The 27,399-nt window shown below is 45.3% G+C and overlaps 1 protein-coding gene across 2 annotated transcripts in view; it reads right to left on the reverse strand.

The window, feature by feature from the left end:
* The window catches only part of pde4d (phosphodiesterase 4D, cAMP-specific), a gene marked incomplete at its 5' end in the record, with an annotated part of 140,568 nt that extends 116,406 nt beyond the window's left edge, over positions 1-24,162 (reverse strand). The window contains one exon of one of the 2 annotated variants that reach the window (XM_079270548.1): positions 23,972-24,162. In XM_079270548.1, the coding sequence (XP_079126674.1) occupies positions 23,972-24,162 (191 nt within the window). Of the gene's footprint in view, positions 1-17,398; positions 17,727-23,971 lie in introns of those variants that run through there. The other variant, XM_079270547.1, reaches the window with a different exon arrangement.
* Positions 24,163-27,399: the final 3,237 nt, after the last annotated feature.

Genomic DNA, 27,399 nt, shown 5'->3' on the forward strand with positions numbered 1-27,399 from the left:
CCAGAGCAAACCTTTTACAATGATAGAAAATTGCTTTTAGCTTAGACCAGAGAAGGCAATGTTTGAAATGTTGCTTTATGTTGCCACTTCTGACATCTCTACTTTTTATATCACTGCTGAGTTTTATCTCCCGAGTCAAAGGCAGAAAATAGGAGGTACTCTCTTTATGGTCATAGCTACTCATTGCGATAAAGATGGTGAACAGTTTTTTAAGTTTTGGTGGAATTTATTTTCACACTGCAGCATCTCCACTGCACATTTTATGCATCAAATTTATGTGCAGCTAATGTATGCAGCGTGAAATGCCATAGGCTTCAGCTAACACTGTGGTTGTGATAGGAACACCAACCACAAGGACAACTTTCTCTGTGAAAAGTGTTGTCTTTTTGCTCATGTACACCTTACAAACAATTGGCCACACTGAGGATGAATTTCACACTGTGGACTTTTAACTTAAAGTAAGAAAGTCCTTTGGTCCGGAAGTATGACCCAGTTTGTAGCGTATATAGCATCAGCGATATGACCAGAAGACAAACAATGATTCAGTATGACGGACAAACCTGCAGTCTCATTAAATACTGACTCCGGGGAAATATGCTGGAGGGCATACCTCAGTCATTTTGGCACACGCGCTTCAAGTTTGTGTACTCCCAAATTTAAAGTGGGCGAGTGCAGAATTGAAGCAGTTGTGGGTAGAACATGCACCATATTAGATATCAAGTTCTCCAATGATTACATACAGTGTGTTTGAATGAATTGTTTTCTAAATGTAAAAGAGCTGGATCTTTTAACAATGTGACAGGAATCAAACTAATTTCCTCTCTCTCTCTTTCTCTCTCGTCACTGCTTCATCTTTAATTAACTTCAAAACTGCACATTCATAGTTAGTGCAAGACTGTCCCGACAGCGGGTGTGTATGATGAATGGAGCAAGACAAGACAAGACAAATGGGTTACGATGGCGATGATAGTTCAGTCCCTTATGGTACTTCCTCTGTATGGGGATGGCGTGGTTTTAGAGTGTCAGGTGAGGCTGAAACCACAGCTGGCTGTGAAGCTTGCCTGAGAGCAAAGACGGGCGAGGCCATTAAGAATGACAATGCTATAAACCTCTCCTACAACCTCCAGCTAAAGCATGCTGATGAAGTGTAGATTTATATGGCAGCCTTTGCTATTTGATGCCTTCATTTGTCAGCATTCATAACCATAGACAACTAGAATTACCGCCACACGGTCATGTTGAAGTTTACATCCATGTCTGTCCAAACTGTCATCGCTTCATCATTTTATCCTATAAAGACATTGTGTGAAATGATCATAATTGGCTTCTGATCGGTTGAATTATGGCACAAAGTGTGCAAACAAAATGCGTTTTGTGAGGTCACAGTAACTTTGACCTTTTACCACCAAAGTCTAATCAGTTCATCCAGGAATCCAGGGGGGGGGGGGGTTGTGCCAAAACTTGGCATTGCATTCACATGCATGGTAAGAATGTGAGGACACAGTGACCTTGACTTTTGACTACCACAATTTGGGGCTTTCGTCGGACGTGTGTGCCACATTTGATGAAATTCCCCCCAGGCGCTCCAGAGCGATCGCATTTACGAGACTAGTGCCCCCGGCCACGCTGTGGGCCGGCACAGAGGCATAGAAAAGAGAACTAATGACCTCTGAATAATATAACATAGCTTCTTTTGTTTTGTAGCAAAGTGGGAAGGCAAACTGCATTTCACTGTGCAACCTTGTTGTACGATGACCAAAAAAAACGGTAACCTTATAACTTGTATTTCCAGCTTGTCTTTTCTTTTTTTACGTTCTGAAACCCTGCAGCCTTTTAAATATGAATTCCTGTTACAGTTGAGCCTCGAGTCATCTTGCGCTAAATGATGCAGTTGCAAACAGGCAGGTGGGGCATACTGGAGGGAAAAGATGGAAGTGGGGCACAGTCAGGCTAGATTCCCCTTGCCCTGCCCAACTTTGTGCATATATAGATTCCTGTTGCCTTTAAAGTTAATAGAGATAATAAGTACAGCACAGTTGGAAATGGTTGGACCAAATTTCACCATTTAAAGAAGTGGGGGGGGCGATGCAAACCCTGATGAGTTTGCACGCCTGGCGTTGCATGCTCATGTGCACCTTCTTGCACATATACAGTACGAACGTGGAAACCCTCCGGTAAAGACACAACACTACATTTCACACGTAGAGCTTAAAATCTACACGGGGTAACTTTAAATTTCAAACAGGTGTATGTGTTTTCAAAACGTGGAGCACCCAGTTAAGAGTTTGATGAAAACCGCTTCAGACAAGAACTTCACCATCTTCTCCTACCCTCCACAAATACTCTCCCTGCCCTCCTCTTCCTACCCGCATTCTGCTCACTGTCAAAGCGTCCTCATGACATCTCATCACTAATGAAATCAGTGCACCCCTCCAACTCATGTAGCTATGGCGACTATTTCCCAACTGAGCTAGGTGACTGTGGTGGTGGGCGTGGGTGGCTCAGCTGTGGAGGGGGCGGAGTGTGGGAGTGGTTCGGGGAACGGTGCCGGTAAGGGACTTAATTAGGCGCAGCTGAAAGAGATCCTGATTGTCTCACTCACGGCTGTATTTAATCCCACAGTAGAGACTGAGGCGCAAAACGGACAGGATGGAAAGCTCCTGCGGCGTGTGCTCGGAGGCGAGGCAGGAGAGCACCCGGCCAGGCCCGTTAGGGTTTAAAACAATAAAGAACCATTGAAACCGTCATTCCACCGTGTGCTGGCATCATGGTGCTCCCCAGACCCACCGGGTAGCAGAGAACCTGCTACAGTGACCTTCTGTGAAGGGAAAATGCGAGCAGTTTATAATTCAACTCAAAAACGACTAATGTATTTCATGCACATACGTAAATCAGATTCAATGTACAACTGGTCCCCAAAGATGGGTCGTGCAAATTAACAGTACGGGTTAAGGTGTGGATGGAATTGTTCAAAGGAAGCCATTGTCGACATTATCTCTACTGACAGGCTGCCCCGTTTCTTTTTCAGATTCATAATTTTTGTTACTTCCATTCTATAAAATGGACAGATAGAGACTTGTCCTCTGCACACGTCTGAAAAGCTGCTGAAGGTGTGCTGTCGACTGTCAGTCTGTGAAAGGTGGAAGCTAAAATCCTTACTGTGTAAGATGAAACCTTCTGTGGGAGCAACATTGACATTTTGATGATGCTTAATGGCAAAATAGTCCTATTCACAAGGCATAGATCACACTGGTGATGGATGTCATAGACACATTTTAAGTCATAGACAAGAAAGAAGTAAGTATTAATACAAAAGGCAGTGGCAGAAACACAGACATAGTCAGTCAGCTGGGCTAGGAGAGGCACTTTGCTTATGAACCAGTTGCACCACCAGACTTCTAGTACAGACAGAGCAACACAACAGCACACTGGACGGAAGAGAGAATAAAGACTCGGCTATTAAGGGTCAACAGATCACCAACGTAGCTGAACCACTGTGCTGCAGGGGGTGTTTATGTGTACTGGTCATTATTGACCGATTCTGTTGTGGACAGGGGTCCAGAACTTAAGGGCCTGAATCTGTATGACAAAGGGGGCTTGGAACCGTATACCTGTACAGTAAACTACAAACAACGCCAAATGACAGCACTGACAATTTTGCATGGGAATAAGGGAATAATACTCCATAAGGAACTGTATACGTGTAGACGTTTGAAATTACTGTAAATTAACTATACCCACAAGAGCTAGTTTTGTATAAAAAAAAACTCAATCAACTGTTCTGCTGTCAATGTCTCGGCTCAGAATCGTCCCAACACTGCCTTTTGACAACATATGCTGCAGGGTATGTTGTTTACAGTCTACGTTTGATTGTGTTTGTCATGAACACCAGCGGTTCCCCATGCAAGCTACAAATGGGAGCAGTATATTATGTTATTATATTTGACTCGTGAAAAGTTAGGAGTATGTTCTGAACATGTTCCATTCAACTACACGGATATTCTAACAAGCAGAATTCAGATTTTCTGAAAATGTTCTTTTTATTATCGATTTACACAACATAATTGTGTATCATGATATCTCGATAAAGATTCCATTTAAAGACTATAAATTATCATATTGTATTGTCGCCCAGCCCGAGGCATATTTTTGCAAAACAATGATCGTAGAAATAAACAGTCAAGCCGATATAGGACATCTAAAAATGAAATCATTGACTTTCGGAGTCGATTTTTTTATGACTGAAGACTAATTTGCATAAAGCATTGTTAAATATCTGTCCCAGTACAGTAAATCTACAACAACACTGATGAACCATGACTTAAAGCTTTTTTATTATTATTTTAAAACACAAATGAAAAGCATGATGTCGATTACAGATGACCTTCCTGAATTACAAATTTGATTTACCTTTAGAATTATCATAAGACTAAAGCTGTATTCTACTATGATTTATTATCTGGCAGTGATTCGACCATACCTGCCAACAAACACATGTAAAACATGAATGCAGACATCTAATGCAGTAAAACGAAAGTTACGAACGTAACTACGGTTCTATGAATCCTGGATGACCGCCAGAGGCAGTGCTTAACACTGGATGTATCCCGTCTCGCGCATGCGCAGGTCGAATATTTATATCAACAAAGTCACGTGTGACCTCGGATGACCACCGTCATCTATAAGTTCCGGTGTCATCCTGAGCTCAGTCCTATGGAATCTTCTCGCGAGTTCACGGGATTCCGAGTGACCAAGAACTCTGGCGGTCATCCAGGATTCATAGAACCGTAGTTACGTTCGTAACTTTCGTTCTATTTCATCCTTACTGACCGCCAGAGGCAGTGCTTAACACTGGATGACTTATACCAAAAGAGTCACGAGGAAGCACAGTAACTACCCCTTATAGCTCCGGCAGAGAAAATTGGCCAAGAACCCTCCCCAGTGGGTGAGGGGTGGCAACGTTAACTCTGTAGTGTTTGGTGAATGTGCTCGGTGATGCCCATGAGGCCGCCGCACATGTATCCCCCACAGGCACACCACTCAGGCTTGCCCTCGGTGTGGAGACACTCTTGGTAGTGACCCTTCACCCCGGATGGCCGAGCGCAGCCGCTCGCCTTGTATGTATCGGCAATGGCCTCCACTATCCAGTGGGACAGGTGCCGTTTTTCCTTTTTTTTTTAAAAAGGAGCACAGCCCTTCTTAGGCTCACCATAACTGACTATGCAGGCGGTGGCTTCCATATAAGCTCTGAGGGCCCACACTGGGCACAGCAGCCTTGACCTCTCCTCTCCCGATGGGGGAGGGGGGGGGTCAACTTTGCCAGCTGGATAGGCCGGTTTATATGTGAACGTATCCACCCCCTTGGGAGAAACACTGCCTTAGGCCAGAAAGTGACACCCAAGCCATCTGAGTTCCACCTCAGACATGATTCTTCCACTGATAGGGCATGCAGCTCGCCCCCACATTGAGCTGAATTGACAGCAAGGAGAAAACCGTCTTGCTGATAGCCATCTAGGCTCCGCCTGTGCCAGGGGTTCAAAAGGACAAGCATAAGCTGTCCAGTACCAAGGGTAGGTCCCATGCAGGGGAGACCGGCCCTTATCCAGGAGGGACTGTAGAAACTCAATACAGCAGGCACGGGGCGCTGTACTGGGACCTTGTTCTGAGCCGCACACTAGTCGGAGAACAGCTTCCACCTGTTTCTTGTACTGCAGGCAGGTAGACCGCGCACTGGCATTCAGAATAGTCCATCAGACTGGTTCTATGCCGCCACTCAGCATCCGGTCGGGCCCTCCCGTGACCCCTAATTGAAGGCGGCAGGGATTGGAATGCCAAATCCGACCCTCTAGTTGCGACAGGAGATCCCTCCTGTCGGGGAAGAACTCTGACAAGCTTATAGCAAAAGCAGAGGGACTGGTGGAAAGGCATAAAGAAGATCCTCTGGCCACGTGTGAGCCAGGGCATCTTGACCCAGAGGGCTGGTCCTCTCCGTCAGGGAGACCCAGTGGGGGCAGTGGGTCGACACGTCTGGATGCAGCCGCCACTCTCCCGGTGGAGGCTTGTAACGGAACAGGAAAACCACAACCTTGTTCCATTCTCCTGGTGGGTACATTGCCCACAGGCTGGTCAGGCAAGGGGCCTCCCAAGTCAGAAGGCCACGGTGATCCCCGTAGCAACTTCTGCAGATCTGGTGCCCCATCGATAGTTCATGGGAAATCACAGCAGAGGTGCTGTCCACCGGACAAGCACATGCTTTCCCTTCAAACATGGAAGGGAGTGCTCGAGCGCTAGCTCTAGAACCTGGACCTGCGGTCTTTCAGCAGACAACTGCCCCCAGGCTGTCCCGTTCTGTCACCCTGCACCCGCCTTGAGAGGCAGGTAACTGTTGTGACAATCTCCTGGTGGAATGGAACCGAGCCCCTGGGGCTCGGTTCCTGGGACACTGTTCGCCAGATATGCACTCCCTCCATGGGGATAGTGAATAGATGAATAGACACTGTTTCGATAATATTATTGCCCTGTATCTGTGCCACTTGGCATCCAAGTGAAGGCTGTTCAGCCATCCGCACTGGGGCGACAGACAGGCCCTCATAGGGCCACCCTAATGAAGGTTATGCTCTGAGAAGGGCTCAGGTAGCTCCTCTCCATGTTCACCTTGAGGCCTACCGGGCCACATGAGAGAAGGCGAGCAGTGTCCTGTGGCGCCTGAAGCCGGGACGGCGCCTAGGTCAGCCAGTCGTCTAAGTACGGCAGTATGTTCACGCCCTGCGATTGCAGGGGGAAAGGACAGCAGTAACACACTGTGGACACCCATGGGGAGATGGGAGAGTCCGAATGGAAGCACCCAGGACTGAAAGTTGTGGTGATGCACCATGGGAACAGGCGTCGATAGACGTGAACCACTCTCCCTTGGAAATCCGCTGATGGGAGAAAGAACCCCGACAGCCGGCCTGGAGACATCTCCTGGCACCCCTGCCGGGGGGGACGGGGACGTAAGTTGGGTTGTATAGGTAGCGGTCCGGCCTCTCAGCAGGACGCCGAGGCCTGTTGCGCTACTAGGGTAAGCTGGAGGCTGAGAAACGGCCTTGTGGGCCAAAAATGGGACCCCTAGGTCTGGGGGTGCAGGCAGGTCCCTGCAAAGACCAGAGAACTGCTGCCAGGTCTGGCTAGCTCTAACAGTCCGCTGAAGCGCCTGTACAGCAGCTGACTCGAACAGCTCACCAGGCTCCACTGGGACAGTATGGAGGGTCCTCCTACATGTCTCAGATAGGGGTGACTGCGCCAGCCAAACCTGGCGGCGAGTCTGAACCAGGGTGGACATCATACATCCACGTTCCCTCGATATGAGCGCAAACGCCTGCAATGAAGCATCACTGAGCAGAAGCGTCGAAGTAGCCCGCTGCAGAGAATCTGCGAGGGAAAGCATGAGGTGGGAGAGGGAGTTGTCGATACGGTGCACAGCGCTGCTGTGCCCCAAGCCCTGGATAGCAGGTCATCTTTGACCCGACATTGGGTCGAGGGCACCTGGCATCGGGCCTCAGAGTCTCCTCAGGGGAAACTGATGGACGCCATAGTCGTCTAACTGGCTGGCATACGTGCAAGGCCAGATTTGCCACCTCCTGCATGGTCTGATGTAAGGCGGGAGAGAGCCCTGGTGTCTCCACCATGCACGCAACTCCCTCAGATATTCCTCGGAGGGAGGAACAGAAAAGGTGGTGAGGGCGGGAAGGTGCCTGAAGAAGGCACTCACAGGTGGATGTTCCAGCTGCTGTGTATGCCCGGCGTGCAAGCGCCATACAAATGACCAGGGTAGGTTGGTCTGGATTCAGCTGCCCTGACAGGGGGAGGTAGCCCTCCCGCATCAGGTGTTCCACTTCGGCCAGCCTAGCAGACCTTACTGCTCAAGGCGTGATGCCGCAGGTCCTGCCTGGGTTCTCCCTGCTAGGGCAAGAGGTCAGGGCCGTCCTCCGGCTGAACAGGAGCTATACAGGTCCTACAGCCGGGAGAGTTTAACATGGCCGCGATTCTGGTGGAACCCTTGTCCCACTAGTTTATGCGGAATTCCAAATCAGTCCGAGCGGGAGCGCTCTGCTGAATGTTAAGAGAACAGGCAGGGGGCAGTCAGTGGCGAGTGATCCTTCGGACACTCTTCCCTTAGCCAGCCGCTGCAGATATTGGTGACCCACCAGTTAGCCTGAGCGAGAGCACTCTGCAACTGTGGAAACAGGTCAGGCAAAGTCCTTATAGTGAGAGGGGCGAGGGCACTCTCTAAGCCCACTCTCTTCACTAAGATAGTTGCTGCAGATATTAGTGTCCCCCCAGTTAGCTTGAGCGAGAGCACTCTGTTACCGTAAAAAACGGACAAAACAGAACACAGTCCGTACAGTGAGAGGGGAGCGAGGCCACTCTTCACTAAGATAGTTGCTGCCGATATTGGTGTCCCACCAGTTAGCTTGAGCGAGAGCACTCTGCCACTGTGGAAACAGGTCAGGCAAAGTCCTTATAGTGAGAGGGGCGAGGACACTCTTCACTAAACTAATTGCTGCAGATATTGGTGTCCCACCAGTTAGCTTGAGCGAGAGCACTCTGCCACTGTGGAAACAGGCCAGGCAAGTCCTTATAGTGAGAGGGGAGCGAGGACACTCTTCACTAAGCTAGTTGCTGCAGATATTGGTGTCCCACCAGTTAGCTTGAGCGAGAGCACTCTGCTACTGTGAAAAACTGACAAAAAGAACACAGTCCTTACAGTGAGAGGGGAGCGAGGACACTCTTCACTAAGACAGCTGCTGCAGATATTGGTGTCCCACCAGTTAGCTTGAGCGAGAGCACTCTGCTAACTGATATCCGCTACCGATACGTCCATAATGTTTACAACAATCAATGGACACACCGAGTATTAGCTTAGTCTAGTTAGCCGGAGCGAACTCGACAGCCGTAATGCGTAAAAACCATCAATGGGCACACCCTCAATGTTGATTTAGTATAACTAGCATTCACCGAGTTAGCCTGAGCGAGCACATTCCGCTAACTGTGATCGTTGTAATGCTACAAAGTTGATGGCCACAGCCCCAGTACCAGCTTTGTTTAGCTAGTTTCCCACTGAGTTAACCTGAGCGAGGACGCTCTGTTAACTGTGACAGCTCTGTTAACTGTGACAGCCGTCAGGATACAAAGTTGATGGACGCAGTCCCAGTATCAGCTTTTGTTTAGCTAGTTTCCCACTGAGTTAACCTGAGCGAGGACGCTCTGTTAACTGTGACAGCTCTGTTAACTGTGACAGCCGTCAGGATACAAAGTTGATGGACGCAGTCCCAGTATCAGCTTTTGTTTAGCTAGTTTCCCACTGAGTTAACCTGAGCGAGGACGCTCTGTTAACTGTGACAGCTGTAAGGATACAAAGTTGATGGCTACCGCCCCAGTATCAGCTTTGTTTAGCTAGTTTTCCACTGAGTTAACCTGAGCGGGGACGCTCTGTTAACTGTGACAGCTGTAAGGATACAAAGTTGATGGCTACCAGCTAGCATCCAAGTTAGCCTGAGTGAAGACACTGCTAACTGCGAATTACGTCAGATGTAAGATTAAATCTCCATGTACACAACGCCAATGCGGACTAGTGTCTCACAAAGTTTGCCTGAGCAGGAACACTCTGCTAACTGTGATAGCCGTAACACTGTGAAGGGCGGGCCGACAGCGTAATTCTACGCTCTCGTTAGCGCGCCACTCGATTACTAGAGCGGAAGCGCTCTGCCAACCGTGGAACAAACAACTGTTATAGAAAACAATGTTAATCGATCTTACCGATTGCTGTCATCACGACTTAGCTGACCCTTATCAGACTGGTGACGACCGATGATAGAGGCGTCCACCAGTCCGGGGCTCGATGTCCGAACGGCGAACACACCGTTCCCTCCGAAGAGGGACAGCTCGTCGCAGCCTTTGGAGGGCGAGAGAACCGCAACTCCGACCGGTAGTCACAAGGCTACAGCGACGAGCTCTAATATGTCTTGATCGTAGACACATCCTTGTTTAAGCTACCATGGTAGCTAACCTGCGACGCGAGAAGAAAAAAGGACTGAGCTCAGGATGACACCGGAACTTATAGATGACGGTGGTCATCCGAGGTCACACGTGACTTTGTTGATATAAATATTCGACCTGCGCATGCGCGAGACGGGATACATCCAGTGTTAAGCACTGCCTCTGGCGGTCAGTAAGGATGAAATAGAAACAGAACCACATGCGCAACCACTATCCGTGTCTGTGACCGTGGTCACGCTTAGCTTTTCAATGTGACTTTTGTCATCCACTCGTGCCAGGACGCATTAACGGTCAAGTTTGTATGCTCCGAGATCTTGTTCACATTGGGATCCGTTCAGCATCCCTTTGGGGGCCGAGGGGATAAAGCACGGACTGAACTGCAACGTCCACAGTTCAAGTCTGCCAGGGAACCGTTGTCGTCATTCCCCTTTTCTTTCCCCTCAATTCATGCCATCGCTCTACTGTCAGAGTCCCAAATAAGAGCCACACAAACATCCCAGAAATACTTAAGGTCCAATACTAACGGTCACTGTAATTATGGCTCGGCCCTCTTTACCATGCCAAACGTTTGACGGTCGCTCCTTCATTTCATGCAACGCAATGCTGGAAATATCCTACCGACAAATCATTCAGGACCAAGATGCAGAGAAAGAAGAGCACGAGAAGAAGAGAGCGAGAGGAAAAGACAATAAGGGAGGATGGAAGGAAAAGAGGAAAACTGGGGAGTAAGTGTGTCAGTATGCTGTTATTTCTGTGCCCGTTTGCGTCAGTGAATGTACGTCTCAAGAGGACACACTGATTGAAAGAGAGAGAAAGAAAATAGGTGAAGGAAAAAAAAGCGGAGTGGAATAATCTGAGAAACTAAGCACCAAACGTGAGGTGTTGAGGCCTAGTATGACTGACGGTTACCAATGACTACAGCGCAGTATGAAACCCTGATCATGTTCAGGAAGCCTTGTATCTTGGTGTTTATTGTTCGCCCAATTACGCCAGCGGGTGATACCTACATAGCTGCCACCCTACTATATGATGCAAATGATATAAACTGTTCCATTAAAGCCATTGGGTGAGATCATATGTTTTCATTGTGGCATCACTGGATGCGAGGGAATCAATTGCTTTCCAATGTTGCCTGCTTGATCAGATTCCACTACCACCCGCTTCTACAGAGTCGGATCATCACCAGTTCAAATATGATGTATTGTTGTCTGTCCAGTCTTACAGGACAATTGAGACCAAAGCAATTTTATTCATTTCAAATAACTAATACAATTTAGACCAATAACAGCCTCTCATAGTGATGTTGAAATTGAGTGGGTCCCAAATTAAGTGTGTTCTGTGAAAAGATCTTGTTTGAGGTTACAGTATATGGTTATAATGAGCAGAAACACACACACACACACACACACTGAGTGCTGACATTCAGCAGAAAGTCACTGACCTATAGACAGCTTAAAAACTCTGTTGAGAAAAGTCAAGAGGCATCCACTTAATAGTTCAGCGTTTTCAAAAATATGTTTCTTCTCTTTCTGTCTGGGAAGAGCATTTACATTTTCCCTACATTCTTTGAGACTTTGAAAAGAAAAGAAAAAAACTGGATCTCGTCTCGTGTGAGACAAATGAACCGGTAGGAAAATAGTGACCAGTGTCGGTTTACAGAAATAGATGCTGACTAGTAATCCCTGTTTTCATAGTAATCTCCACAGCTTTGATACAGAGATCCTGACGGAACACATAAATAATTCATGTCTGTATCAAAGCTATCAGCAGTCCCTAGACCAGACCAGTGGCTACCCCAGCTAGAGTCTGCATCACCCTGTTGAGTGTAATGTGATCGGTACAGCACAGCCAGCCAAGAGCTCGGGGAATCACCCGGCAGCAAGCAGTCGGCCTGGAGAGGCTCTGGCTCGTAGCTCTTTACGAGGCTTCCTTTAGAAGGGTTTTCATGCATTTTATTAGCCCAGCAGTTGACAAGCGACGCAAGGGAATCCAGGGGAGAGCAACTAACAACAAATGCATGTTCCTGCTGGTTGAAATTAGTTGAGCACATCGCCTCTCTTTTATGAAGCAATAATGTTTTCCTAGAGCCGGTCACACTCGCCAGCCTGTGGTTCCTGCTGGACGATGTCCAGCTTTCACATTGGACCAATATGTTCCCTAAGCAGGCTCCCACTATACAACAACAGTGTTCATACAACATCCAGTTGTGAACTTCAATTGCAATCAGTATTTGCTTTGTTTGGACATAACTTCTACAAGATTGTATTTTCTTTCCGTCTCTGCAGTTGTGATTGAAAGCGGCTGGATTGTGTAACGATCACAGAGAATTGTCGGTCTTCCGAACAAAGAAAGCAATTCATGCCACCATTTTCTCTGATGTGACTTTAAAAAGTGACGACTATCAATAAAACAGATTTGCGTCACAAAAAAGCAGCGGAGCATTTGTATGTGCCAGCTTAAGCGCTTTTTGGGGCAAATTCAACTCAATGAATATTTATTAATATAATATTATAATAATGTATTCATATATATATTAATATTTATATTAATAATTCAGTATTGCATGTTAAAAAAAGGTGGAAGTGAACACTTATCAAGTCCTCCCTTTTTTATATTTTATCAAACATAAATATTTCAACTTTCCACCTCAGTGTTCAACACATGCACCCTGATCACATCGATCAAATAAAAAATAGATATTCTAAACAAAAACAATTCATCAGAAAGAAACAGAACAGCCTGCATAGCCGTTTCCCTCTCTCATCATCCCGCTCATATCCATTCAGTGTTATTTTAAAAAATATGTATAAACTTCTTCTTGTTTTCATTTCCTCCTTCCAGTTGTATCACAAATGAACTGTTTTGACTGGAATAAAATGATAATTTGCATTAGTCCTCACCAACTCATCATGCTGAGTCTCTCTAGTTTGAAAGAACCGTTGTATACAGTTAGGTTAGCATATATATTTATAGCATATATATTTAGCTTGGTGCATGACCAAACCTTCATATTCCAGTGATTTTAATTTGATAGAGTGTTTGTGTTTGATTTATATGCATTTGTTATCAGTTATATGGGACTAACAAGGAACAGTATTCGACCTGTAATGAAGTTAGATTTAAAACGTTTTTTTTTACTTTACATTGTATTGCAATTTGACTTTGATCTGGTAAAAGTTAAACAATGTCACTTCATGATTGTATTACAGACGAGGCTGACAGAAAGACTGACTGAAACAGCGACTGTAAATGCCATACAGTAGATTTGCTAATGGCTTCTGAGTAGCTGTGAAGTGGCATGGATTTTCATGAGTGTTTTTGGTTGTATTCCATCCACTTGATGAATGGAACATAAGCATATTTCATCCACTCGTATGATCAGTGTCCCACTGATTGTATGTTGGGAAGCGTATTCTATAAAAGCGTAAAGTCCTTTTTCGATGAGATTGTTTTCTGTGCATATAGCTGAGGTAGGGAAAAATGTGATCCCTTCTTTACATGGACACACAGTATCCATATCTTATATTTTAGAAAAATAAAATGAATTAAATGAAGAAGAAAAGTCTTTCTCTCCTCAGTATTGATATTCTGTACATCCATTACCGTGATCATTTTAAAACATACCAGCGTCTGATCAGGATGAGGCCTGTAGCACTACCAGTTTGATTCAAATTGACTTCCCACGTCAATGTCCGCATAACTGACTTCCTAATGCACACGCTCATCTTTCACCGCCTGGTAACTCGCACAACTCGTCTGAAGAACAAACTCAATACACGTTCCACTTCTGCCTGAATGAAACAGGTCAACGAGACCCAGACGAGGGGCTAGCATTCACATGCGTTATTCAGCTCTGCCTGCCTTTGATGCTGTGACACAAAACACAGACGAGTCCACAAATGATCCCTCGTGACCAATTTCATGAGCCAAGCTAATGTTTGACGCTGATCTCTGCTAATGGAAAGTTCGGTACCTTGTCCGCAGTGTGTTCATTAGCATGTTTCTGGACATCTTTCACATGCCTGGGAGCCACGCAGCACAATAGATGTGCATTGTGGCAGCCTGTGCAGTATGACTGGGGTTATATATAGCCACGTACCAAAAAGCAGTTCCTGGCCCCCTTGGGATCTAATGACATAGCCAGGGGGTTATGCTTCGTACGGGCTAAAAAACCTCACTCTGGCAACTCTCAGTCGTCAGTCACAGTAGGAGGAGGAGGACTGGCTGAAGAAAAATCAACGACTGTTAAATACGACGTCAGACTAGAGTGAGAGGCCAGAGGTACGTTTTTCCAATCTGCTGCTGCTGAGGAGGACAAACTGTCCAGATGGTCCACCTTCCATTCCTCCTCCCTTCCCTCCTTACATGTTTCATCCCTTTTTCTTTGTTTTGACATTTCCTTTTCCGCCCACTGAATCGCCAAATCTCGATTGTTAACTGACAGAGAGAAGAGAAATCCCGATGCCCCTCTTCAATGACATCTCCACAGATAAAGACACCCTCCACCCCCCCCCCCCCCCCCCCCCCCCAGCATCCCCATGCAGGGGGACAGGCGAGCAGGGAGAACTACCATCTCCTCATCAAAGGATGCTCCAGATTCTCCTTGAGGTCTCACAGAAGCCGTGAGCAGCGTCAAGGCCCCGGTCTCCATTGTGACACATTTAGTTGATGCGTTGTACCATGGGGACCTTGTGCAAACCATCCACAGTCCTCTGAGGTGACAGATCTGCTGTCTTCCTCTATCCGCAAGCCTGAAATCAACTGTGTGTTGAGCAAGTAGCTGGCTCTTCTTATTAGCTTTCTACAGGGGCACTGCCTCAGAAGTTGTTTCTATCTGTCCTCTACAATCAGGAAATATGTCTTCTTTATCTAGCTTGCAGTAAAAGCTTGATTGCTGAGGGTTTTTTCCATCCATGTCAAGATAGGCAACCTGCCGCTGCCTTGATAATTGTAAAAGTCCATCAAATGCATGGCTTGTATGTAAACACGCTTGCATCACGCACAGGCTGAGGAGCATCTGAACAGCTACTAGAAAACTGCTAGAAAGCTTTGAAGCCCGGAGGAGAAGTGGGCTGCGACAAGCAGCCGTAGCTCATCTGTGAGTTTGCAAAGGCCGTCGAATCGGCTTTTAAATCAATGCGAGCAATGCAGGGAGGCGGAGCCACTGGTGTTTGGGCAATACAATCAATAAGGCAATAAACCAAGCAACATTGTTTTTATGAAACAATCAATGAGGATGTTTACACGAACCAATGTGCTATTTTTAGGTTACAGTTAACTGTAATTTACACAGAATGAAAAGACTTGTCACTTTGAGAGAAATGGGTGCAACCCTTTACCTCCCACACTTTAACTTCAGCTGTTCTGCTTTTTACGCAACAGCTGCTGCACTGATTGCCTTGCTATATGCTGTGCATCGTATAAACACCTGCATTGGTATTGTGGTCAATGTGTCATGATAGGATTGTCTGCTGTTATCCTACCCCTAAGGTGTGTTCATTTAATGAAATCCACACCAGATGGAGGCCCTTGCGAGTCCAACTGGCAGCAGACGTTGAAATAAGAAGCAGAAAAACGCGTAGACCCAATGGATGCACATTAAAACCACAACCAATCAAATTACCCTATTGGCCAAATGCAAATACTGGCGTGGTGGGCTGCTGTGTACAAGGGGCCAGATTTGATTTGGCCGGCTGTTAGTGTTCCTGAATATGTGCTGGAGTATAATGCGCCTCTTACGTAATTAGCCTCCTGTGCAAAATTTGATTTGTTTGGGTTAATCTACGTGTAATTACCCTCCTGGAGCAAATCTGAAAAGTGCTTGAATGATCTTCAATGAAGTTGAATTACATGAATGTCCTGTTAAATTGCCCTTTGTTGGGATGTACAAGTTCAATGGAACATTTTCACAACACACAGGTGCTTTAGGCCAGCACATCACTTTGCAATGTCGCTTCCATCTGTGCTCTCATCACTCCCTCCCTCCCTCCGTGTGACTGCTCTGCCACTGTGACATGGACCAGTCTGTCCGAAGGCCAGACAAGCCAGTGTGCTTTCTATAGTTGACTGGACCTGAAGGCAAGTATCACTCATAACTACACAATTACTATCCATCTTTTCTATAAGAGCAAGAAAGAAAGAAAAAGGCGAGCTACTTGACAGAAACTTACATCCGCAACACTCACTTCAGTCACACAGCTGGCCTGACCTTCTCATATTTCATTTCAGTTGATCTTTTTTTCTTTCTTCCCCATCCTTCCTTCCCGGAACAAGTGAGTAATTAGAGCAGAAACATTTCCCCACACGCCCAGGCTGTCAGAGTGCAGAGCTGTCTGTCTGACTGCAGACAGGCTTCACTCAAACTGCCGTCATTTTTACAGCATCTGCTCTGGTTAAATACTTCTGTGCAAGCTGCGTCTGGAGACCCTGCACTTGCCATGTGCATGCACTAAGAGTACCCATGCTGTTGTGTGTAGTGAGTCAGATTGTTGTGAGTGTTGTTTTATATTAGTGGTGTAGCCTAAAGCTTACTGCATCTCTTTCCCTCATAGAGACCTGAGGGTATTTTCAAACATGGAAAGTAGACTACCTGGTCATTCATAAGCTAAACAGTATTAATCCCTGAAGATCACAAAACACTACTTTTAAAGGGGGGGGGGGGGGGGCTGTCAGCATGTGTTGTGCTCGGGGTTACTCTTATGTGCATATCCTCTGTGACCTGCTGTTGGTTAACGCCTACCTTTTCTTCCCAGTCTCTGTTACTCTTCACGAAGTAACCTCACATCTCCGCCTGCCTAGTGTGACACATTTAGTCTATTCAACAGACATGCGCGCAATAAGCCTGTGATAACTGTGCTTACTTATTCCTTTTAACTTTTCCTATTTATTTTCTAGAAATTAGGAATCATTTGCAGGCTGACGCATCTTTCTGACCTACATTTAACAGTCAACTGTAAGCGCCGCTATTATAAAAAAATTAAATATATATGTAAAACACACGTTATGCCATAACTCAAATGTAAAAAAAAAAGGTGTAAACTGCAATAATCTTATGATGATAATTTTGCGACTATTTCATTATTTGCGCTATCGGCCGACCTATTTACTTTACCCATGGTGTCGTTACAGTAGTGTAAATGCTTTGGACGGTGCGACGCTAAAAGTGATGATAAACAGAGGTCGAGCCCAGGATAAGTCCAGAATCGTATAACCTCAAGTTAAATGTCAAAGTTAGGACTAAAACTGAGCCGAAAGACTTCTCCGCTCTCGCGCGCAGGTCATGCACACAACGCCCATGGAGGAAATTAGAAAGCGACACAATATGAAGAAAAGCAGTTTCCACCCCTTGTTTTGCGCTTACCGTCGAAGACCTTGAAACGACGACGGCCACGACATCCTGGATTTCTTCAGCCCGGGTCGGTGCCCGGTGTCCACAGCGTACGTCCGGTCCATGTTCCTCGGTTTGAGGTATCTCTCGGTGTCCGAAAAGCCTCTTTGTCTCACGCGGTCGTTCTTGCTCACTACCAGCGCGTGGTGGAGCGGAGAGAGCGGCGGCAGGTTCTGCCTCCACAGATGTTTGGGCGCCTTCGCACTCACGCCGGTTCCGCCGGCGGCAGCCAGAGATGCCGTGCCCACTGTCCCGGGGGCAGGGTCCATCCTCCTCGCCACGTTGGTTTCAAAATATTTTGCACAAGAAATAAGCACTTTAGAAGCATTCAAATGGAATGAGGGGGGGTTAAGTGATGAGAGGGAACCTCACAGCCCTGCGAGTTTTTAGAAATTGAAAAAAAAATTCATACAAATAGCTCCAAATGCTAAATTATAGGCCTTACCCTGGACGTAATCGAGACAACTTTAAAGCCACTCTGGGTGCGTCACGTCCAGTTTGTTTTTTGGAGCTCACTGGAGTTCAACTCCATCAACGTCATCCTCACTGCCCCGCAGATACACTTTGGACAGAGCCAAACATGAACCCAGTGACGCATCACGAGGTGGACCTACAACTGCGGTTTGGAACGGCCAAGTGTTCCACAATGAAGCTCCGAGGAGGGACTCGATTCAATTCAATCTGGTTTCCAAGTGCTCCCCGCTCTCAACGTACACGCCCATTTCAGCAAGGTGCTCGTGCTGCTGCGGCGGGGGCGCGAGGACAGTCCTCGCGTGCGGATGGTCATTCCACGTTACCATTCAAACTTCTAAGCACCCCCCTTTCCCCCCATATCACCACCTCGGCTGCAGTTAACTTAACCCACGGTGTGCGTAAAACCAACTCGACATAGTCCTGTTCTTCCCTTCTCAAGTCCCCTGCAAAGAAGAAGTGACGACGGGATATAGGGAGCAGGGTGATCCATAAAACATGAGCGACCCACCCGGAGCACCTCCCCTTTAATCCTCCACGAGTGAGGAGCAGGAGATGGGAGTGGACAGAGAGCCAGGTGGTCAACATCATATAACGCTGAACCAGTTTCATTATCCAACAGTCCAAATAGGTTTATCTCAAAAATATATTGGTTTGTGTAGAGTTGAAGAAGAGGACATGCACTCAATAGAACTGACCAAATCAGGAGCATATTCGTAACAGCAGGCGTTTAACACTCTGCAGGTAAATAAGCTCACCTTGACAGTAATTAAACCGAGGGCCTTTACATGATGTCAGTGTGTGTCTGTGATGTTTATGGGGCGCAGAGGAGCGCAAACATCCAGCCGCCCTGTTAAAAGCTAAAAGCTCTCCTCCTCTGTCATCATTTCCACCAAAAGGGGACTTTCTGTGAAGACTGCTTCCTCTCCCCATCCGTTGCAGCTCAAAGCCCATTACCCTGGCAGCTCGGAGTGTGCGTGTGGATTTACCGGCAGAAATGCAATCCCCCTCAGACATGGGGTGACTTACACAGAAGTGGCCGATTAGATGAAACGCAGCGCAAAGCCTTACGTGCCCACATCAGCAGCTCATGTGTGGACTTTGTGCTGGCCCACCTTTACCTAATACTGTGAAGTGAACCACACTCCCTGTGCTGATAGAGCAGCACGACTGAATAGCACTGCACACACTAAGGACTGACCTCAAACCTAATTTGTATATTCATTTTATCTATTTCCCATTCCTCTGACCCCAAACAAGGTCTCGGGGGAGATCGTATCCCGTCGTGCAGTAGGAGTCACCTTCACCAAACAATGTACCAGATGGGCAGCTTTTAACGTCTGCACACCTTGCATAAGCATATACTGTATGCGTGTGCCACTGGATTTAATGACTCTGTAAACATCAAACACAGTGACATTTAGATCTGTAGATCTGTCAGCACTCAACATGAGTGCTTCAAGTCATAAGGTGCTTTCAGTCAGCGGGATGAATGTACTCTATCATTAATATGTTTTGATATACAGTATGTTATGTTCAATTTATTTTATTGTAAGGCAGTACACAATAGACAAAAGTCCTGGCAAAATGTGTTGCTTGTTGCTACATGTAGCATGTCGATAGGTCAGTGAACGTCACATGATCACACATTAAAAAATAGCTATATTCCAGAAGAAGAGTCAGATCAGGTTTAACGATGCTCGCGGCTAATCGCTTGGATAGTACCAGCACGCGGTTCTGTGCATTACTGCCGTCATTGGTGCAAACGGCCGCGTTTTCTGTCCTCACCTGCAGACTTCAATTGTAACATCCAGGTGAAGTGGCTTCGCTTTCTACCGAGGACCATGCATGACAATTTGCTTATTTCATTTTCATGTTTGTTTTCTTTTCTACTTGTTGAATTCGAGTGTTATTTCGGGATAATGGGATAATGACTGAGATAACTGTTAGTGCGGTCGAAAATAAGTGACACCACCTGATAGGTACTTATTTAACGGAGCAGCCAAACCTGACCAATTCACAACACAATTTTTATAAGCCTTCCAGAATATAATTAAAAGTTGAACAAACCTAAAGAAGGTGTATAAATACCGCTTCTTATAGTTGAGATGTAAAAGGTCTAGTTGCAGCCTCGTGTTCCTTTACACATAGAAGAATGACCCAATCAGTTCCACACGATCAGCTGTACAGGTTTTTAATTTAAAAAAGAAGCACGTGTACCGTTATCTGCATTTACGCCTCTGAATTACTCTCAGAAGATTAAAAGTGCGATCTGTGCATCTGTATCTGTAACCTGCATGTATGAGAGTTTCTAAAATCAAAAGAAAGAAGACAGAAAAACAAACGATCTCTGACTTAAAGCGTATGAATCTTGGGATGACATTTAAGTGTTAAAGGTTTTTTTGGGGGGAGTTAATCCTGTTCTGATGTGAGGGTCCCGGGTCAAGAGGATGTCAAATGTGTACATATTGTAAAGCCCTCTGAGGCAAATTTGTAATTTGTGATTTTGGGCTGTACAAAAATAAATTGAATTGAAGTGTTTGGGAATTCACTGATAGCTTGTTTTGATCCGGTATTAAGCCAATACCCAATACTATTATTGATGCTGGTACAGCCTTTGTCAGCATATTTATATCTTTTTCACATATTACTGGTATAATGAACATCTGTTGGTAGTGATTCAATCTGTTCATTTGTCGTTATATTGGTAATGAGTTGTGCCCATCTGTAAATCTTGTCTATCGTGCAATTATAAAGTCACACTCTTTGATTGTAATTAAAACAACATCGATGTGCATGTAAACAGAACAAAAGTTTATGTGGTTTAATGTTCAATTTGTAGTCTTGGGACTTGCATCTTACAGCACAATCAATATAAGCTGATGTACGTTGAGGCACTGAGGGCTATAGATTATGTCAAAGCTCTACCCTTCCTATAAATTAAACAGAAGCCGTCATACTAAATGTTGAGGAGTGGTAAATACAATAGCATTGGAACCGTTTCATGGACAGACACATTGTTTTATATCCCCATCATGAGAGCGTATAAACGCATTCTTGGTCCGTGCATTAATACTGCAGACGGTCTCATTAGGCCACATACAAAGTTAATTCACTCAGACGTTGCAGTTGGACGGCACTTCTTCCATCCTTAATGTTTTACAACTGTCTATTTCCTCTTCACCGCTGTGCTGAATTATAGATGAGTCAGGCTCCAAGCAAAGTCAGGATGTATGGCCTTTGTTAAAATTCTCCCCAGCGCCCATTTTTCTCCCTACAGTCCATTGTTTCCTTAAACTGCTCATACTTAGTCTGTTGTGTTATGAAAGCAGTCCATTTTGCGTGATATGGTGGTAACACGATGGGACATGACTGATGGTTTAATAGGTAGGCTTTAAAGGGCGGGATGACAAGGACGAGATAAAACAGGAAAAGGCATTGACATAATTGAAAACAGTCGATACGACCCTCTGAATTGGAGGAGAAAGAGTCAGGCCTGTCCTGCCTTTGTCTTCCTTCAAATCATTACACAGCCCACTTTCAAATTGCCCAATCCCTATCCAGGCGATGTAACCCGATTGTTAAAGAGCGGTCAGCTGTGCACACTTGGGAATAGTTTGCTCTTTTCTGAAGGTCACATAAAAGGTTTGCTGACACTTATTCAGAGAGGATGAGCTGCCTCTGCTGTACACTTTTTCGGCATTATCACAATGACTCGTCTCCACTGCCTGTCTTCACTGTGGGTTGCAGTTTCTGTCAGCGATGTGCGATACACCCAACTACAGACAGAAATGTTCAAATGAAGACAAAAACATATCGTATTTCTTGGAATCGACATGTTTCTTTGATATTATTGCACTCATTTTTAAGGGAGGACTGGAAACTCTTTCAGCACTGTTGTGCAACAGGGTCGCAATGAAAATCGCTCCGCCTGGCTGAAAATGTAATTTCGAGCTAAGTGACATCAGCTTCTCTTTTTTCCCTCTGAAAGAAGTCCACAAGTCAATAACACTTTCTTCTTGTTTAAAGTCTCCTCCACAACAACATATTGTCTAATTAAAGCTCTTTTAACAAGCTACGGCCTTATTAATAAGCTGTACCTCACTGCTCGTTTTGTCTATTGCTTTTCCCTCTGTGAAACTCCGCAGGCCCCATCATTCTTGACACACAGAGAGAGAGAAAGAGAGAGAAGGTCAAGACTGACACATTTAGGGGAAAGCGGATGCATTTTCTTTCTCTTCTGGCACATGACGTGCCACTGAACTGCGTTCTGAAGATAGCATGATGCGGATGAGGGAGAAACAGAGTCTATCGAAGCATGCCATCGCAATCAAAGACGAGTCAGAGGAGCACCACTTTCCCTTTGATTGACAAGAGAACTGCCATCTGTTTCCATGTACAATACTAACTCGGGACAATGGGGATTGATCCCTGATTGTATTTCCACCTGACAGGGTACATTTCTGGACCCTGACAGGGTTAAATTATGAATTCCCCATTGGGCCTCTGTCTTTGATACAGAATGCTGGTTGCTCTGTTGGTTTCCGTCTCCTCTCAGAGAATCGAGCTGGTCGGAGCCTCTGTGTCATTCTCGGTATGGGGTGTGATTCTTTTCTCACTTGTTGAACGGTCACATTTTCCAAGCGTGACAGAGAGAGAGAGTGCACACTCAAAGTGATGCTGGGCATTTTCTCGCACATTCGTTTGTTCCCTCTTTGTCGTAAAACTAAGTAGTCGCCATAACCTCTAAAACGGAGACTTCTAAGGTCTACAGCCCGTACGATATGCTTCACAAAATGTCACACAAAAGCTTGGATAATTAGTTTGAAATATATAAATACATGAGATGTATAAGGCTATTGTGTTGCTGTACAACGCAGTAGATTCATCAAAATCATTGTGTTTCATCAGAAAATATGTTGCAACGTTTTTTTCAAAAACAAAAATCGTCCGAGTTGCTTTCATCGTGTTCGTCATGTTCAAATGGTGAAATAACATTCCCTGTTTTGAAATCAGTAAGTGACAGTGGTGAATCTATTAGGCCTAGTTATTTGATGAGTCACACTTGTAGCCAGTCAGGGATCATTTAAGTGGTTTGCATGTTGTTAGTCCACTACACGTCAAGCACACTTTGCATTACTGCCAACCATTTTTCAAATCATCCCGTAATTGATGTCCTACCTTTCAGTCAGCCATTTGTTTCTGGTAATTTCAATACAGTATGACACTCAATTAGCAGAGGCTTTTATTTTTTTTAAATGAGAATGAGAATGAGTGAGAAACTGAAAAGAGTGTAATGCAAAAAGACGTCCAGTTGCATAACATCTCAGCACAGTGCAGACTTGGAGCAGAGCTGAGTTGCTGTGGCTTTTTCATTTCTGCTAACTCGTCAGTCAGGCTCACGATAGAGTCTTTGGGCAAAAGGAACTGTTAATAATCTCCGCCACTACTTCTAACGGCTTCGGCCTCTAAAACAGTTTTCCCTTCTCACTGCTCATTCCACAACATTGCTAGAAAACCAGGTGTCACCGATTGTTACAAGGGCAACATGGCTCTTCAGTAAGAGTTAGCCTGAGGGTTGGGAGGCTAACTAACCTAAGAGCAAAATGAAGACTGGCTTAACGCTACAGACCAGTCTAAAGTGGTTGTCACAATGCAGCTGACGATCCAATCTTGGATACATACCAAATAGTCTATTACTATACAGTCATAACATAACGTTGACAAAGAATGACAGTGATGAAATGTGTACTGTGATGGATAGAAAGAAGTCTCTTTGAATAGATTTTTATACCGTTCTGAGAGAAAAAGCCCCAAATGTCAACATGTGTAGGATGCTTTGGATTACAAGCATGCAAGCTACACAGTTTGTAGCTGATGAGGAAACATTACACAGCCACCAGTAAACATGTAATTGCATTTCAACCTGTAAGCACAGAGTCAGGCACTTAGAGAGAGAGAGAGCTGTGTCTTCACTCACTTCAGACAGCTGCTGTATTGATTAAACCACTCCAGTCTAACAACCCCCTACTCTAATTACCCATTCCACAGAAAGATATTCTGTACTTGTCCTACCTGGTGGTGTCAGCGGAGGTGATGGCGATGAGTGGCGGGGTGCGTAGTGGCAGTGATGTGGGCCGTGGTGGAACTGTGACTGTGTCCGGTTCTGGCTTGCGGTCAAGGTAGTACTGCTCTGCCTGTCTGAAGGCCAAAGGGGGCAACTGGATCGTCCGCCAAGACAGCCTCCGCACCATGAAGGGCTCCATGCAGTTGACTGGCCCCAGCTCTGGGGAGTCGGATGAATCATCGGACACCTGGATGAGGAGAAAAGAAGCTTAGGTGAATTCTAAATTCCAGGTAAAGATCGACCAAATCAGAATCAGAATGCAGAGATTCTTCACAGAAGACAGAAATTCTCCGGAGGGTGGCCGGCTCAAGTTGCCATGCAGACCAAGTACGGAGTGCGGACTAGCAGCTCACTGCTAAGATGCCCCCCGCCGGGCATCTTAAAAGCTATATGGCACAGGTCGTTAAAATACATCCACCCAGAGGGCTGGGTCGGATGCCATCATTTCCATAGAAGAGTCAGACAGGTCACACAGACAAAGTTAGCAGCTAGCTGATGGACATAGTGGAGCATTTAGCGAGCAGCTCAAGTTTTGTCCAAAATTATACGTGTGAAGACATGTTACCAAAACATAGCGATAAAGAGACCCAACACTGGACTCACATACACCCAGTGGTCGGAAGTAGGACTCCAAATTGTTCCTAATGGTGCTCTGAAAATAGCCAGTTGTTAGCTAACATGTTAGTCATACGGTTTAGTGCTCTGCACACGCACACATTTTCACTTAGTATTGCTGATTAGACATCTAGTTGCAGCTGAGCAGATTACCAAACTTCATCAACCAATGAGAATGATGAAAGCGTAACCTCTCGCACCTGCTAACGGCAGGGTCTGACAGATGTCAATCAAGCAGAGCTTCTACAGCCTCCTGACCGTCCTAATCAAGCAAATAAGTGGAAACACCTGTAGACAGTAGGTAGGCCTTTTTTTTCATTGTACCATATACTTTGCAAATATATTTTCTGTAACATATTTACGGCTGCATCACCGGCCGACACAAAGCTGCATCACGTTTCCCTCTCTTTTTAGCATCGTCACAAGATGCACTTACAGTAATTACGTTCTCACAGAGAACACACATGTCATATTATACAACACAGTCTGTTTTTCTCATTTAAGTTTACAGATGAGGTTATGTCATTTTTCTCATGTATTTTTATGTCTGTACTCAAGTAACATTTGGATTTATTAATCTGGGAGGCTCGGAAGGTCTCGGCCCCTATTGCAGAAAGGCTGGTCTTGTTTTTCAATGTAGAGTCTAACAACAATGAAGTTGCTGACTTGATGAAGTTGCTGCGTCTTATGGGCATATTCACAAGGTCACACACAAGTCTATTTGAATATACTGTATATCTGTATCAAGTTTTATTTGCATTGTACAGTTTATTGTTTCCCCCACTGTGTGTCTATTTAGGTTACCTTTTTGTAACCATCGATATTAGTTTGGCTACTATGACCGGTCCAGTCTTAGTTTAAGTGCTGATAGTTTTTGATCATTTTTCAGTTTTTTCCTACTGCAAAGTATTCTTTGCTTTCACATCTTTAAGTTGGAAATTAATATGCATTTGACTTCATTTGCATTTTATTGATTTGAGAACATTATTTGCATAAAACAAATTTACATCTTAATTTACCTCTTGCGTGTGACTGTATGAATGGTTTATGTACTTCAAATTTCAGTGTGCATCACATTAGTCATTAATGAGAGAATAATCAGATGCATCATGGGAAAAACAATTGTGTTATTAACAAGATTATAATGCTTTTAGGAGGAAAGATGATGTCAGGGTATAATGTGATGAATAAATTGCCAAGAAAGAAACAAATGCAAAGAATATGAGTAACTCTTATTGTTGAGGACTTAACAGAGGTTGAAATAGAGTTCTTTACAGAAACTCACTTGAGGAATAGTGGCAGCGCAAAGTGAAAACACCACATCACATCGGGTCAAGAGGGGAGATTAGAAATATCTAATGATTGGAATTTCAGCGGGAGGCAAGAGCTGAGACTGTGTACGTCTGATGTGAGACCAGCGTGAGAGGAGAGAATGTAATTCTACAGTAGCAAGTTAACGTGGAGGAAACACATGCCCCCCCCCCCTGCCGAACACACAATAAACAAAGATTCTGCAGGACAGTGGTGGAAAGAAGAAACTTCATACATTTAGTGTTGTTTCTCTGGTGCACTGAGAGCACAGAGGTAATCAGACATTTGCGTATTGAGTGGTTCCAGGAGTACCTTTGATTCAGGACACACTTGAATACACACACACACACACGTTTGGAGTGAGCTGGGGAGACCGCATGATAAACTGAGGATGATTCTGTGCCATTAATCTTGCTGCGAACCATGAGGTTTCATTTGCTCTGCATGAATAACAAGGCTTCCCAATCAAATATGGCTCAACCGTTAACATTTGCATTCCACATAGCTCTTCTACAGGTGATACCCTTACATTATATACTTTGTATAGCTAAGACCTAACGAAAACACAAGCGCACTCATGCATAATAACCACGCATCTTGACCATTTCCCCTACGTAGAGCAGTCACTGTGTACTGCGTTATGTTTATTCATGCAAAAATCCAATGCTCTAGGTTCAACAAAAACACTTTGGTCTGTTTTGCAAATGCAACACATAACGCATGAGCGCCGATGTGCGAGGGCCAAGCCAACGAGGATTCGCCACTGATCTGGAGCTTTGATAAAAAGTTTATAAAAACAGATCACAAATATGGATACTTAAAAGCCCTGGTTTTCATAAAGGGCTGGGTTAACCAACTCGACCCCGACTCGTCACTTACCGTTACTTGGTCAGTGGGCCTAAGCTTCATACAATGATGTTCTAGGTGCCCCTATAGCGTGAGAATTGAACTGACCAAACGTTGGTATCTGATGAGTTGGCAGTGAACTTTAGCCGTACTAATAATAATCACTTGACAATAGCATACTGAAATGAAGTCTCTGATTTCCTTATTTCGGACAATTTTGTGTGTTGCAGATTTCCATACAGTAGATGGTTTTGCTGTGCCAAACAGAGGTGCTCAATGCTGTGTGCATGTCCTGGGGCAGCCTGCCGTATAGTAACACCTATTCGCCCTCCAATTGCAAACAAATGAATTATCCTGGCCACCCTTACAGCATTATACGTCTCTATTACACTAGAAGGACCTTTGGGAGCCCTGGCTTGTGTGTGTGTGTGTGTGCATGTGTGTGTTCGTCTCCCCTTTCTCCCTTTGTCGTGACTGTTCAGCCTCACCCTCCATCGTGCGGCAAAAACACCTCACCCCCCCCCCCCCCCCCCCTGCCTGTCCACCCTTGCATCCATCAAGATGCCAATCTTCATCCAGGAAGCCATCGAGCCTTTCATTCCTA

This window comes from Melanostigma gelatinosum (assembly GCF_949748355.1).
Source record: "Melanostigma gelatinosum genome assembly, chromosome: 6".
Lineage (NCBI taxonomy): Eukaryota > Metazoa > Chordata > Actinopteri > Perciformes > Zoarcidae > Melanostigma > Melanostigma gelatinosum.